We start from the raw sequence: 16,363 nt of genomic DNA, 5'->3' as shown, positions 1-16,363 counted from the left end.
GCGCCCCAAAGGATGATAAGATCAAATGGTCACAAACTCAGCCACTACCGATTCAGGCTGGACCTAAGGAAGAACTTCTTTACTGTCCAAGCCCCCAAGGTTTGGAATAGACTGCCGCCAGAGGCAGTTCAAGCACCCACTTTGAACACCTTCAAAACACATTTGGATGCTTACCTTGCTGGGATCCTATGATCCCTGCTGACTTCCTGCCCATGGGGCAGGGGGCTAGACTTGATGATCCTCGGGGTCCCTTCTAGCCTGAATGTCAATGAAATCTATGAAATTATGTTTTTTTCCAATGTTTCATCAAATTGGAAGGTTATTTCAAGTACAGTTCTGCAGAGGTCTGTCCTAGATCCAGTACTATTAAATATTTTAATTAAAGACTTTGGGTGATGGAATAAGGAATAAATGAAACAAATTTGACAATTTTACCAAAATGGTGGAGTTGTGAGCACTCTGGAGGACAGGATTAGAATTCAATATGATTTTGACAAATTGGAGAAATGGTCTGAAATAACACAGTAAAATAATGACAAGTGTAAAGTATTTTGTTTAGTGAGAAATCAGTTATGTAGAGAAAAGATAGGAAATAATTAACAGTACTACAGAAAAGGATCTGGAGATGCTAGGGGATCACAAACTGCATATCAGTCAATGATGTAATACTGCTTTGACAACATGATATTGGGATGTATAAACAGGAATGTTGTGTGTAAGATATATGAAGTAATCCTTCAGCTCTAGCCAGCCCTGGTAAGGCCCCAGCTGGAATTGTGCTCTCAGTTATGGGCATCACACCTTTGGAAAGATAAGAATGAATTGGGCAGAGTCTAGAAAGAGCAACAAACACAATAGAAAGCACAATGGGAAGCATGACCTACAAGAAGAGAATGGGTTTGCTTAGCCTAGAGAAGAGAAAACTAACCTGTTCAAACATGCAAAAGTGTACTGGAGAGAGGAAGGTCATAAATTGTTTTCTATTTCCACTAGATGTAGTTGTGACAGTCTTCAAAGTAGGTTAGACATACTAAGAAAGCTTTGGAATAGTTTTTTCAGGGAAGATGTGGGATTTGTGCCATTGGAGCTTTTTAAGAACTGGTTAGGCAAACTACTCCCAGAAAAGGTTCAGGTAGAGTTAATGCTGCCTTGGAGCAAAGGGGAGGGTTAGATGATTTCTCAAGGTGCCTTGAGACTCCACTTCTGTGTTTTTAAAGAATATTGGGCACTTGAAAATATTGAAACAGACTGACTTATCCAAAGGTACATTAGTACAGACTATGATCCTGCAAACACTTCCACCCAAAAGTAGTTCCTTTAATTCAAGTTAACCACCTGTATCTAGAATGTGACCATGGTCAAAAAGAAAATGTCTGTCTTCTATTCTATATCTTGATGTCTAATTACTGGTTCACACTGGCTTTAACTCTTAACATCTCAGCAACTTTCTGATATTCCCTTGCTTCTTTTCCCACGTTATTAATTTTAGGAGCTAAACTTCTAATTCTTTATTACACTTCATGTCACAAATAGCAGTTAGACCATGATTTATTTACTTGTGTCATATAGATTTTTGGAGTATGCTGTTCCAAAAGAATTTGCTCACATCTTAATATAGAAGCTCTGCACATCCTCTGTTTGACCTCATTGATCAGCTGTTAAGACAATGCACAGCTGTTCAGTTACAGCAATGTGACAATGTGCATCTTTCTGGAAAGGAAGCTGTTATTTATTTATGTTAACGTCGGAGGTATTTCTCTATTGATTTCTTTGGGAGCATTGACTTTGACTGTTTTGAAAGGTTTTAATCACCTCAGAGCCAAAAGTCTCTCTAATTTTTCAATACTTGCTGTCAACTCGAGGACTCAAAGGGGATTTAGTTTCCGTGGCAGCCTTGTCAGCTGCACGCACAGAAATGATACTTGTCTTCAGTATTATCTTGAAGGGGTTCTCTCTCTTTCTCCCTCTCTCTTTTAAACATTTCAAAAATGCAGTGCTCTGGAGGTGCTTATTCAGGTAAGAGGAAAATAAAGGGCTTGTGAATACATGAACAAATATTAAAAAGCTTATTTTGCATGGATTCACTACCTATTTAAAATAACCGTTCAGTCCCAAAAAAGCATAACCAGAGCTTCCATTTTCCCTTGGCATTCTTGCGATTTGAAGAAACAAAATGAAACAATTCATAGATTTCATAGCCATAGACATTAGGGCTGGAAGGGACCTCGGAAGATCATGAAGTCCAGCCCCCAATTCATGCTTCTCCACAACTGTTGTGGCATCAGTGTTTCCTGAGCAAATCCAATGGAGGGAATTTTGTGGGGTTCTGGAATAATGAAGTGGTTGCACATCAAATCCAATGTGCATTGGCAAAGCTACACTAAAACACTTGCACAATGTTGGGATACACAATGTAGTATGGAATTACACAGAAACTGTCCCCATACAGTTGGAACTGAACACTAGAAGCTGGTCCGTGATAAATGGTAGATGTGTTTCTGTTGCAATAGCTATTTTTTTTTGTCATATCAAGACAAAATATAGAGAGACATGAACCTCACCTTAAACACCTGCCATGACTGTAATTTGGGAAAAGTTCAGGTTCATTTCAGGTACATTTATAGATGGTATAATTGTTGTCTGTGATGTTAAGCCATGTAGGAAGTTGGTGGTCATAGCACTCATTGAGTTAACCCATCATCAATGGGTGATGAGGACAGGAGAAATCTGAATATTCAGCAAAAAAAGTAAATTATTGGTAATAAGCCCCACTCTTCTTTGGTTTCTTAGACAACAGGATGTTGTTTCAAGAAGGATTGCTAGGAAGAGACAGGATCCACCTGACAAAGAGAGGGAAAAGCATCTTCACAGACAGGCTTGCTAACATAGTAAGGAGGGCTTTAAACTAGGTTCACCAGGGAATGGAGACCAAGCCCTGAAATAACTTGGGAAGCAGGTTGGGAGGGAGACTTCTCATTCGTCCTGAGAAAATAGAACAATTGGTTAGTTACTAGGGTTACCATATTTCCAGGTCCAAAAAAGAGGACACCTGTCTTGGGGGCAGGAGGAGGGATATGATGGGGGAGGGGGTTACAGTGAGATGCCGATGCCCTATCCCTGCCCATTCTGTTGCCCCTCACTGACAAGCCACAGCACCTCCCCCCCCAAGCCCTGCTGCTGCCTCTCACTCCCAACCCACTGATCCCAGCCCTGCCAGTGCCCCTCACTCCCAAAAAGCAGTACCCTGCCCCCTACCTCCTTGTTGGTGCTCCTCACTCCTGACCCGCAGTCCCCAGTGCTGCCAGTGCACTGCACACCCAACCTACAGTCACCTGTCCCCCCCACCCATGCCCCTCAATCCTGATCCATAGTCCCCTGCCCTCTCCTAGCCCTGCCAGTATCCTTCACTCCTGGTAGGCCCATGGTGCCCTTAATCCTGACACACAGCCTCCTACACCCGCATCTCTGCCAGTGCTGCTCATTCCGGCCTGTAGCCCCTTCCCCCAAAGCCCTGCTGGTGCCTCTCACTCCTGACCCTCTGTGCTCCATCCCTGCTGCCTGAGATCACCCTCCCCCTGCTTTCACCAGCAGAGCAAAGCAAAATCACAAACTCAGCTCCCGATTGTGCATGTTCTGTGCTAGGCATTCTGGGAATTTTAGTTCTGCCTAGTGGCAGCTATACTGAAAATGGATCGGGGGAGGAAATCCCGGACATTTTGCTTGCATTTAAAAAACCTGCTTGGACACAGCACAGGGGGCAAAAAAAAAATGGACATGTCTGAGAAAATTCAGACATATGGTAACCCTATTTACCTCAGATGTCTCTACATGAATGCATAGAGTCTGAAAAACAAGCAGGAAGAATCAGAGGTGCTTGCATGGTCATGGAGCTATGATGTGATTGGAATACCAGTGACTCAGTGGGATAGCTTGCACCAAGCTCATGGATGGGTCTAAACTGTTCAGGAAGGACAGACAAGGGAGCAGTGAAGAAGGAGCTGCTCTTTATGTAATAGAGTGGTATGATTACTCAGAAGTCCTATATGAAACTGGACATGGGCCTCTTGAAAGTCTGTGGGTTAGGGTCAAAGGGGAAAGTAACAAGGGTAATGTTATAGCAGGTGTCTGCTGTAGACCACCAGACCAGGGGAATGAGGTGGCTGAGGCTTTCTTCAAACAGCTAGTGAAGTTTCTAGACCACAGGCCTGGCTCTGATGGGGGACTTCAATCACTCCAACATCTGGCAGGAGGGCAATACAGCAGTACACAGGTAGCCCAGGAAGTTTTTGGAGGGTACTGGGGACAACTAGCTGGGGTCATTTGAGCCTAGCTGGGGTCATTTGAACCCAGTTTTCTCTCCTGCCCAGAGCATGGGGGTTGGACTAGAAGACAAGGTCCCTTCCTATCCTACATCTATGAATCTATGAACTTCCTGGTGCAAGTGTTGGAGAGGTCACCTAGGGACCGTGCTGCTCTTGTTCTGCTGCTCACAAACAGGGAAGAATTGGTGGGGAACAGAGAAGTGGATGGCAACTTGGACAGCAGCCACATAGAGATGACTGAGTTCAGGATCCTGAGACAAGGAAGGAAGGAGAGCAGCAAAATAAGTACCTTGGGCTTCAGAAAAGCAGACTTTGATTCATTCAGGGCACTGATGAGCAGAATCCCCTGGGGGGCCAGTCCGGGGGCGGGGGGGAGTAGGAGGGAAGCAGTTCAGGAGAGCTGGCTGTACTTTAAAGAAACCTTACTGAGAGTGTAGGAACAAACCACCTCAATGTGCAGGAAGACTAGCAAGTATGGCAGGCGATCCACTTGCCTTAGCAAGGAAGTCTTCAGTGAGCTAAAATGCAAAAGGAATCTTACAAGAAGTGGAAACTTGTGGGCAAATGAGTAGGGAGAAATATAAGAGGATTACTCAGGCATTCAGGGACGAAATCAGGAAGGCCAAAGCCCAGTTGGAGTTGCAGCTGGTAAGGAACATGAAGGATAACAAGAAGGGTTTTCACAAGTATGTCAGCAAAAAGAGGAAGATCAGGGGAAGTGTGGGTCCCTTACTGAATGGGGGAGGCAACCTAGTGACAAAGGATGCAAAAAAGGATGAAGTAGTCAATGCCTTTTTTATCTCAGTCTTCACAGGCACGGTCAGCTGGCAGCACAGTTTGGGGAAGAGGTGAGTACCCAACAGTGGCAAAAGAACAGGCTATAGAATATTTAGAAAAGCTGGATGTGCACAAGTCCATGGGGCTGGATGCGATGCACCCAAGGGTGCTGAGGACTTTATTGATTGCAGAGCCACTGGCCATTCTTGAAAAACTCATGGTGATTAGAAAAGGTCTGTAATGATTTGAAAGGAGCAAGCATAGTGCCCATCTTTAATCTGAGGAACTGTAGACTGGTGAGTCTCACCTTGGTCTGTGGAGCAGTCATGGAGCAGGTCCTCAAGGAATCCATTTGTAAGCACTTGGAGAAGAAGGTGATTAGGAACAGTCAGCATGGATTCGCTGAGAGCAAGTCATGCCTGACCAACCTGATTGCCTTCTATGATGAGATGACTGGCTCTGTGGATGTGGGGAGAGCAGTGGATGTGATATACCTTGACAAACTGGAGAGTCCAGTGGACGGCAACAAAAATGGTTAGGGAGCTGGGGAACATGACTTGTGGGGATAGGCCGGGAGAACTGAGCTAATTTAGTGTGGAGAAAAGAAGATGAGAGGAGATTTAATAGCAACCTTCAACACCCTGAAGGGGGGTTCCAAAGAGGATGGGGATAAACTGCTTTTAGTGGTGGCAAATGACAGAAGAAGGAGCAATGGTCTCAAGTTGCAGCAAGGGAAGTTTAGGTTAGATATTAACAAACATGTTCTCACAAGGAGGGTAGTAAATCACTGGAACGGGCTACCCAGTGAGGTTGCGGTATCTTTATCCCTATAGGTTTTTAAGACCCAGCTAAACAAAGCCTTGGCAGGGATTACATAGTTGGGGGTGGCCCTGCTTTGAGCAGAGGGTTGGATTAGATGACCTCCTGAGGTCCCTTCCAACCCAATTTTATATGATTATATTAAAAATGTCTTACAAAATATTTCTGCACATGCTTAACTTCAGTGCCATAAAGAAGTGGGGGTGTCTACTCAATTTAAGATTTCATTGTTTCTGCGAAATCCAGGATTGTCTGTAAAAACTATGAAATCCAGGATTGTCCATGAAATCAACTTAAAAAAAAACTTAATAAAAATAAAATGCTGGCTTCCAGTGGGAGCCATGAATCCTTGCTGCTGCTTTGGTTTGGCCTTGTGGCCCACCCAGGGGAGGCAGGGGGAGACTCTGGCTGGTGGGCATGAAGGGCAGTAGACGAGATGGTGGCTGCCTCCTCATCGTTCCTCTCCCCACCAGGCCCTTTCTGGCAATTAGCATTGAGGGATGGTGCTGCGCAAAAGGCAGCCAGCAAATAAGACTGCTGCTGTCCCCTCATTCTTCCTCCTCTACCGTGGTCTCTCTTTCAGTTAGCACCATGGGGCAGGGCTAGCAGAGCATATCTGGGAAATATCTGCAGAATTTCCTCTTTATGCTGACTAACCCAGAAAAATTGTTTATTCTCACCATGATTTAAGTAGGTCCCTATGAATAAGCTCCATTAAGACTACAGACAATAATTAGACTTAAACATGAGCCTACAACCTCTATTCTGCAAACATGTAATTATTTAGATATGAGGTGGAGCCAAGATCTACAAACATCTCAGGTTTTCTGGAATAGAGAGGCATTTTGGGTTGATGTCCCAGTGTCCCCAAGGATTCTCTGAAACAAGATGTTAGACCTGAATGTGAATATTTGATTTGGGATAGATGCCAAGAAGGTAGCACACTCCCTGAGCAGAAGTAGTATGGCCACATGTATACGGTGTTGTATCTGGACAAATTAGCTCTGCCTCCTGATAGGACATATCCACTTTTAAGTACATGCTGCTGAGGAGGAAGCCTTACTTCCTTCTCCCTCCCTGAATATTTGGACATCTCGGCTGCCCTTGTTTGGAGTGATACTTTGTGTGTTTTGCCCTAATCTATCCCTTCCTGCTCACTAAAGTAGGAACTAATGCTACAAAGGGAAGGGAACATAAGCGTATCATAATCAGTGATTGGAGAGGAAGATGGCAATATGGAAGCTCTCCAGTTAAAGAAACAAGTCTAAACAAAGCTATAATTGACAGGTAACTGTTTAGCTGTCCATAAGTAGCGGCTTCATGGTGTTACTAACTCAAAAAAAATTTTTTTTTTTTTTTAACTGATAATCTGCAAACTTTTTACGGACCACCACATTTTGGATTTTGACATCAACCATAATAAAAAAAAAAGTTTGATTGTCCAGAAAAAGCTTGCAGATTATCAGTAAAAAATAATAATAAAAATCTTGAGTTGGCAACTCTGACTGACTGCTACAATGGTTTTGCATACTTTTGCCCCCACCCCAAGGGTTCCCTACTCACTCCTCCACCTGGATGCCCTCAACTGCACTAGTACCATGCTGGCCCCCTCAGCCTTGCCCGCTGAATTTACAGACAGTTGTAAACCTGCTGCTTCATCACCAAATCTTCCAGTCTCTTCCAATTACTAATTCTTCAGCAATAAACGTTATTCCACTCTTCAGGTTGACTTTGTTTGATCATCAAGGAATTAATGAACAGCCTATAAAATCACCTTACAAGGGTCAAAACAAAAACTACTCCCAAACTTGGGATATTTGAAATAGAAACCTGAATCCAGGGATATTGGTTGTAGCAATGTTGGTCTAAAGGCATTGGCAGACAAAACCCTTGAGGTAGAAGTGATATATTTCATTAGACCAACTAAAATAGGTGATTTTTCCCCCCTGTTGCTTTTATTTTTCCTTTCCTTTTTTAAAATGAAAACTTTACAACAAAGCAAGGAAAAAGCAAAATTCAATGCCCTGCCCGCCATATGACACCTTCAGGTAACCAGCCTGCTTCAGCCTTTGTCTGTGCTAAATTTGCATACTCAGAGTATCTTTCTTACAAGTCACTTTTTCACTCAGGGGAACCCTGCCATCTCTCAGTTCCCCTGTGCAAAATGAAGTTTCTTTTCCACCTGAGGGAACTTTTTCAATCTTTGAATACTCCTTTGCCTGAAGAAGGGCATTAGGGCCTGAAAGTTTGGAAAGAAAAAAAAATTGCACCTATTTTAGTTGGTCTAATAGAAGATATCACCTCTACCCCAAGAGTTTTGTCTACCTAAACCTGAATCCAGACCTGAATTTCTTTGATAAACCCAAATCCAAATACCTGTGAGCTCTTGGTAGAAGAAGATGCTAAGGACTTGGATCTGAATTCTGTTGGTTAGGTCCATCTGTAGATTAGTCCCAGTCCCAGAAAACCTGTCTCCTAAACATGGTTTGGCCAGCAGATGTGGCTAGGAGAAAACTGTGTTTGCCTACTGTGGAACTTAATCCTTAACATACTGCTGACATAGTTTGACTGCACAGATAAGGACGCAAGAATGCTTGGAACCCTTTCAAAAGGGGAACGTTTCATAAGGGGAGAAGCTGGTACATACTAACTGTTATGTGTGAACAAGCTGAGAACAATTCAAATGCAGCAAATTTGGCTCCAACTTTAAGCCTGGATGAAGGAATGTTAACCATTAGAATGTACCAGCAGCTGCTTTTTGAAATGTTTCTCTTTTGAAGGACTGGAAGTGTTGGTGTGCCCGCACCCCTAGACTTCTAGGTGAGAGTGTTATTTAGCAACGTAGTTTTAATACTAGTGCTAAACAATTTCATTTAATGGATTCAGCTTTTTTTTTCTTATTGTAAAGTGTCCAAGAATGGTTTTTCAGTTTCTCAAATATATCCGTTGTTTGAAATGATTAATAGGTGCAGACAGAAGTGACAAGTTTTGCCTGATCTGGCCACAGAAGGCAGCTTATAGCTGTGACCAAACAAAAGTTAATGGCTGAAAACAGCTTAAAAATGGCTGATGGTGTGAAAAGCTGACTTCTGGTTGCATGAGGTATCAGATAAAGAGGTTACAAAATATAGTCTTTTGTAACTTGTGTCTGCAGAGCTCCCAGCCTGTTGCTCTTTTCAGAATGGGAGGGGGGAAAGGGAGCCAAGAAAGTTCAGCCTTGGGTTTATTCAGCCCTCCTGGAGAGTGGGGTGGGTATATTACAGCCTCTCTGAGGTGGGGAGTGGGGGCTCCAATTCACCCCCAACCCACCCTTTAGCACCAGTTGGGAAGCCCCAAGAATGAGCTCCCTCTGCTGCCTTTCCCTCCACTCCCATTTTGAAAACAGCAAGTACTGGCAGAGAGACCTAGCCATTGCTATGAGATCCTGGCTGTAGCCTCCCAGCTACAGCTAGATTTCCCTTTTCCCTGGAACCAACAGTGAACTTTCATTCGGTCTGGGGTAATATTGTAACTGAGAACACTTTGCAAAAATCATTCTGAGTTACAGCTGGGAGCTGTACTTCTGTCTGCACCCGACATGAATATTTTTGGCTTGTAAATCACTGTCAGATACTTTGTTCTGAGCATTCAGCATCCCAATCTGAGTTGTGTTGGATAATTTGGGTTGGTTGCACAAGTTCATTTTTATGTGTTTTCCAGCAGGTTCCTGGTGCAAATATGTGCAAATATTAATTTGAAATTTATTTCCAGAAAATGTCATCTAACACTTTATGCTTCTCTGAATTTCTTTGCCAGGGAGTTTGCTTGCTTGAGTGTTCATAAAAAAAGTAAGGATCGAAATGGTGAAAGGGGAGGAGGGGAGGGGCAGGGAGGACTAGTGAGGGACAAAGAAAGCTGACATGAATTGTCTTTTTGACTGAACATTTAGTGTTTTCTTTTTTTCTAAACAGATTACTGTTGGCTTGTTTCTGGTCCAGGGATGGGCTGGCACTATGGAAAGGGAGGGACTTTCTTGAGGATAGGTCCCATACTCACTGTGTCAGTTGCCACAAGCTGATGAGAGCTGGTGCTTTGTTTTTTCTCTTCCCAGTTAAAAATTCCCCAGTCCACCCTTGCTTTGCTCCTAGAGAATTTGGTGGGAATTCTGTGACTCACTTCAAAGGGAACGGAATTAGGCCAGTGTGGAATGCATTTGAACATCTCACCCAGAATGCTTATAACTGGTCACGTCTACATATGCAATTAATACTCATTAAACTGCTCCTGGGTACATGTCTACATGTGTGCTCATCTAGGGAGCAAATCATGCCTGACAGGAGCAACCCAGTCCAGGACTGCTCCTGCCCTGCTCTGGCCCCCTTCAGAAGCCAGGGAGAACTCTAGGTTCCCCTGGGTGCCAGCCCCTACCTATCCTGGCTCTGGGGGCAGCCTTGATCTGCAAGGTGATAGGAGGGGGAGCTGTGGTGAGCAGCTCTGTGGCAGACGCAGGGAAATCAGGGCCAGCCCCAAGCCCCAGGGTGGCAAGGGGAGCGGTCTCAGCTTCTGGGCAGTTGCGTCTTAGACTCATGGAGATTAGAACATGTCCCAAACTCCATATGGCTGGGAGGCAGCTGCCCAGCAGCTGGGACAGTTCTCCCAGGCCTGCAGAGATTGGGATGGGTCCCGATTTCACGTGGTTGGGAGGCAGCATCTCACTACCTAGGCTGACTGAGAGGAATGTCCATGTGGCCCCATGTTGCCTAGGATGACCGGGAGCAATTTGCTCCTGGTCAGTATCTACACATGCACTTTGGTGCATTAGTTTGATGTGCCAATTTCTAGTACCTTTATCTATAGGTACTAGAAGATGGCACAATAGACTAATCTACTGTGCAGTAATTGCTGCTTACGTCTAGACGGTGATGCTTTACCACACATTAGAGTAGTCTAATATGCAGTAAAGCATCTCATATAGGTGCATCCACTGAATACTAATATTAACCTGACCTGACTCTTTGCCACGTGGCTCAATTTATGGCCACCTAAGCAGCAACAGAGCTGAACCAAACCCTCAGAGAGCTATCCAAATAGTAAACTAGAACCCGATTTTTACAAGAAACTTCTACCTTTACAATGGGTTAAGCCAAAGCTGACAGCTAATGTTCCTCTCTGTTGCTGAACTTTCTCTCTTTTCTCCCCTTGCTGAGCCAAGACTGAGTATAAAGGACTGCTGCTCCATTATAGGTGGCCCCCTAATTTTTTAGAAGCCTTAAGACATTTAACAGTGAATGTACAGTAGGAAGAAATAAATGAAAAAGGCTGAGTTGCCACACCTTACCTTGGGGTCATGTATGCCAGAAAGCTCTTCATAGATTTTCTCTCCTACCATGACAGCTGCCAGGTTAGCCGTGTAGGTTGACAAACAGAACAAACAAAAAATAGCCCAGAGATTCATTAAAAACCTTCCCGTCCAGCACTTGGGAGGTTTGATGGCAGATGTTCTGCCAAACAATATTGCATAACAAACATTCAGGGCAGAGGAAAAGGAGAACACTTTATTTCTATTTCTTCCCTTAGGGGTCATCCCAAAGGGGCTTTTCCATTCGTATAAAGTGAGAAATATTGCTGTGATGTGAAGAGCAACAAATATTCCCAGCCACATGGTCCAGTGGAGTGGCCACATAAAGGCTCCAATGGGGGCTGCTGTGTCTCTAGTCCTCACTAGGATGCCCAAGCTGGTTGAAAAGAAAGGGCTGGTGAAGTCAATCACTTGGCTGCGAGCTGTGTTGATGCTGAATGATGTTACTGCCATATGGGCTGTCCCAGCCAGAAGGTCACCCACCAGCCCTGTCCAGTGGTCATTTTTCCAGGCTCCATACTTCCCATCTCCAACAATGTACAAGTCAAAATCAAAGTTCATATCCTCAGCCAACTTCTCCAGCAGGTCGATGCAGTAGCCATAGCAGCATTTCTTGAACTCAATAGGCACAGTGTCATTGCCTCCTTGAAGGGTTTCAAAGAGGCTATCCAGGACAGCTGAATCATTGGTCAGGGGATCCAGGCAGAGCTGTCCTGCTGGGCATAACCCCTCATCATCAACATTTCTTGTGAAGACAAATGGGTGTTCAATGAGAGTAACCACTCTTAGGTGCAGCCTGGTAGGATGCTGGTTGTGGTTTTTATGTCTCTGGGCTTGCTCTGGCCATATTCCATAATCCATGATGATCTTTCCTTCTTGCCAGCTCCCCAGACGAGTCCACATTGGGTTCCCAATAGGATCGTGCTGCAGATTCCAAATGAAGAAATTGCTTTCTGAGCTTACGATGGAAGAACCTTTCACACTAATGTGGCCACTGAGACCCTCAAAGGTTGTGTTGGCTAAAAACCTGTTGGGGGAAGAAAGGCAAGAAATCAAAGCCAAGCTCCCAGATAAATGAAGCCTTATTCTGCTAGAGTGAAACAGTGACTTTGTATGTAAGGTTTTGAACAAGGGCTCAGGAGTCTGGGTTCAGTTTTTTCTTTTCTGATTTTAGTATCTCACTCCTTCCATAAGTAAATTGGAGATTTAAAAAACCCTTTCTCTTATCATTTGTCTATTTAGATTGCAAATACTTCAAGAAGGAACAGTTTCTTAAGTGCAGCAGCTGTCCACCAGACTAACAGAAATAGCATTATTTTATTTTTCTCATTTCCTCATTTTTATGACTTTTAAGTAATTCAGTTAATCAATGTAAGGAAAATCCAACCTGTAGTCCTTTTTTCCTAGGCTTAAAACAGTATGATGGAAACAACATCCCAAATATCCCCCCAGGAAAAAGCCTATCTCAGTAGATGAGCCCATCAGTTGTGACCTCCTGTGGCTGGTCAAAGACCACTAATTTGTTTCATGTTTCAGATATTTCACTGAACTGCTAGCAGAGGATGACAGCATTCAAACAGTCAGAAGGGCTGGATTTGAGGTAACCTTGAGGAAAGAGTCAGTAACCTGTTACTGACCAGCTGAGTTTGAAAGAGAGGACTCAGTGATAGGTGATTCCTTCAAACAATGAACTTTGTTGCTTGGTTTTCACAAAAATACCAGTGAAACCCGATGGTCTTAGTGAAAGAGTCTTGTTTCTTAATAGAACACATTACACATGTCAGTATTGCATTGTTTCATCCTGAGTTTTTGGAGTTGTACTAATCTAAAAACCTAAAAGCAAAACTACCAAACAGTCCAGGCATGGGAAATATACCCAATAGCTTTTTTTCCCAAGTTCTCCTAACTAGAATTCAGCATTCTTATAGCTATTATCCAAGACCCCAGAGTGACAAGAATGTGAAGTGTTTATGTGGTAAAGGTCATACGAAGAAAAGGCCTTTGGGTGGGTGGGCCCTGGCATTTGCTGACTAGAGCCATTACAGTTGCCTATAGTGTTCTCCCTGTTAATGTGATTTTGCTGTGTGTTTGAACCAAATAAATTTTTTTAATCTTCTCATTTATACTGGTACTAATAGGAGTAACTCCACTGAAGTCAAATGAATTACACTGCTATAAATGTGCTGTAAGATAAGAATCAGGCCCATAATTTTTCCTTAACAGGCATTCAGAGGAACATCTATTTAACATTTAGCTGGAGCAGCAGAAAATGCCATATCACATTAGTTCTGGGAATCTGGATGAAACAGATTATTGAAATAAACATAAACTCTGCAGCTGTCATAAAACAACACATTCTAACCTCAGCAGGCAAGACATAAACTTTAATGGTGTTAATCATTTATTGATATTTGAGAAAAGGAGCCCTTGAAATTTATTTGCATCTTTTCCAGAACAGTGAGCTACTCTTTTGCCTGATCCCCAATCTTTGTTCTGTCCCACTTGGAAGAGTCCATGAAAAGTTCAATATCTTGCCAGCTCAGAGTTTTAAGTCACTGAAATATGAAAGCTTTCTCACTATGGCAAGGAGGAGTTGCCAGATGAAGGCAAATCTATGAAATGAACAGTAAGCTAAATGAAATTCTTTAATTAGTGATTTTCATAAACATTATTTGTATTTTATACTCAAACACTCTCAGTGGGAACTCAACCAAGACTGTATTTGTGTAATCAATTTTTGAGCACCATTCTTTGGAAAAAGAGATGCATGAATAGATGCAAGCAAAATCTGTTTGTTCATTAAGATTTTACTTGTAAACTTTTATTTGCCTTAGTGTTTAGAGGTCGCCTAAAAATACACAGAGAGCGCACCTACATTAGATGTTTACTGCGGAGTTGCCTAATTAGCTCTGCAGTAAATGTCTTGGTGTCTACAAATGCAGGGCTATTAGATTGGAGTAAGCTAATAAACTGTCTAGCAGGTTAGTACTTGTAGTGGGAACAAGTACTATCCTACGCTGGAGTGTTTTACTCTACAACAATGCACATGTAGATGCTGACAGGGCTGGTTGGGACACAAGAGTGCTTCAATGCAGAGGCTGCCTGCTGGCTAACCCCACACTGAAACTCCCTTGTGGCCTAGCCAGTCCTTCTGTAGCATGTTGAACCAGGTCAGATCAGTCTGAGGCTGACAGACTGACTCCCTGGCCTCCCTGGTAGCTGGGGCTGCTCCAGCCTGGCTCTACATGCTGCAGTCCTGGGTGCACATGTGAACATGCACCTGGGAACAATAAACTCTGGTGCGATATGTGCCGGAGTTTATTGTATTGCACTAATATGCATGTGTAGATGTGCCCTGGTAGTTGTCTATATAACATCATGAATGTATAAATGCAGACCCCATTCTGCAAATCTGCTTTGCTAATGGATACAAAAGTATTGTCATTACGCACTAGCAGAGTAACTATGGCACTGTAATATATAAATCAGTGACACGTTACTAGTCATTGCCTGTGTGCTTCACCACCATCTGTTCTTTCAATCCCAATTGTAATAATATAATAATACATTGAACTTGCTCAATATTGACATATGTAACAAATTCAATGCATTAGGTATATAATTTGGTGGTACCTTAATCAGAAATGAGGGGAACCATATGTAAGTCATATTTTTAATCATTTGTTGTATACATCAGATTTAATGGCCATTAATCATTCAGAGTTCTGTATACTGTACCGATGCAATGCAAAGTCAAAGGCTTTCAGGACAGTGAGAAGCTGCCCTACAGAATAACCTTTAGGAACAGCTTAAAAATGCAAATGGTATAAGGCTGAATCTAATAACTTTTGGGAGGTTCAGAGCAAAGTCCATGAGAGGTGTAGTTGCTCAGTGCATCTCAGGCCTTGGTGCATGAGTCCCATAAAGATCAGTTACAGTATACGTGAATTGATCCCTATTGATCATATTAATGCATAAGTTACTCTCAGGCATGTATGAAGAGGGCATAGGTTACACCTGTTGCCAGAGATGTACAGTCAGATTCTCAGTGGGTGTAAATTAGCACTGATCCACTGAAATAAATGGAACTGCATTGACCTATGCTAGCTGAGAATTTGACCCTAAATTGAGGCTGTAAAATCTGCAGTGAGGTTTGTCATTCTAATTTTAACAATGAGGTCAAACTTTGACATTTTTGCCTTCTGGTTTTATTATGATTTTAAATGTGCATTCTCAGGAGAATCAGTTATTAGAGTTTTCATGCCACTACTTTATGTTAGAAGAGTTATGCTTGTGGGTGGTAAAGGGATTTAATCAAATTAGTCTATTTTCCTTGACTTGATTACATGGTTGTTCCATATTTTCTCATGTTCATGCCAAGTTCAGTAAGGAGCAAGAGGAAGAATGAACAGCAAGTTAAATCACAGACTGCTGAGATTGCTCAGAAACCACAAGCTATAATTTACAGTCTACATGAAGTTTTAAAATCCTAATGCCTTGTTTCTGTAACAAGGTGTTCACAACAGCTGAGATTTAATTCAGCAGGGACTATGAGGGGTCTCAATAATTCTTTTGAGGAAACTGAATGTAGGGGGGAACTCCTGCACATTTGCACATCTGGTAAGGCCAGATCCTGATCTTTTTTACCCTAAATATCAAATCCTGCAAGGTGTGGGACTAGAAGGCCTTTGATATCTGTTTCAACCTTCCAGTTCTCTGATGCCATGAAAACACACTGGCTAATATTAGCTATCTAAGTTCTGCATTAAAACTCTAAGGTTGGAGGTTGGACACATACACAGTGGAAGTGCTAAGTGATGATAGGGAAGCTTGAGATCCTGGATCTTCAGCTTTTTAAAGTTCTGTATAAATATAATTATTAGCTAGATCAGTGCTTCCCAACCAGCATGCTGTGAACCCCTTTTAAGGGTGCCAGAGTACTGCACTATATTAGTATTGTTGAATGTGCAAACATCTACACATGATTCAGAAAATAAACCCAAAGATTTCAAATAGAAAGCCATAGTATCAAAAATAGTTGGACCTGGTGTAAGCTTTCTGAGTTCTTTGTACCTGAAGAATTACTCTATTATTTTTCTATAGTCAA

The 16,363-nt window shown here is 42.7% G+C and overlaps 1 protein-coding gene across 1 annotated transcript in view; it reads right to left on the bottom strand.

Moving 5' to 3' along the window:
* The window catches only part of GRIN3A (glutamate ionotropic receptor NMDA type subunit 3A), a 143,599-nt gene that overhangs the window by 59,724 nt on the left and 67,512 nt on the right, over window positions 1-16,363 (bottom strand). The window contains exon 5 of the mRNA XM_019554725.1: window positions 11,236-12,283. Coding sequence (XP_019410270.1) covers window positions 11,236-12,283 — 1,048 coding nt within the window. The remainder of the gene's footprint in view (window positions 1-11,235; window positions 12,284-16,363) is intronic.

Source organism: Crocodylus porosus, unplaced genomic scaffold (genome assembly GCF_001723895.1).
Source record: "Crocodylus porosus isolate Cpor-Errol unplaced genomic scaffold, CroPor_comp1, whole genome shotgun sequence".
Classification (NCBI taxonomy): domain Eukaryota; kingdom Metazoa; phylum Chordata; order Crocodylia; family Crocodylidae; genus Crocodylus; species Crocodylus porosus.
The sequence above is the reverse complement of the archived record's forward strand: the minus strand, read 5'-3'. Positions and strand labels throughout refer to the sequence as shown.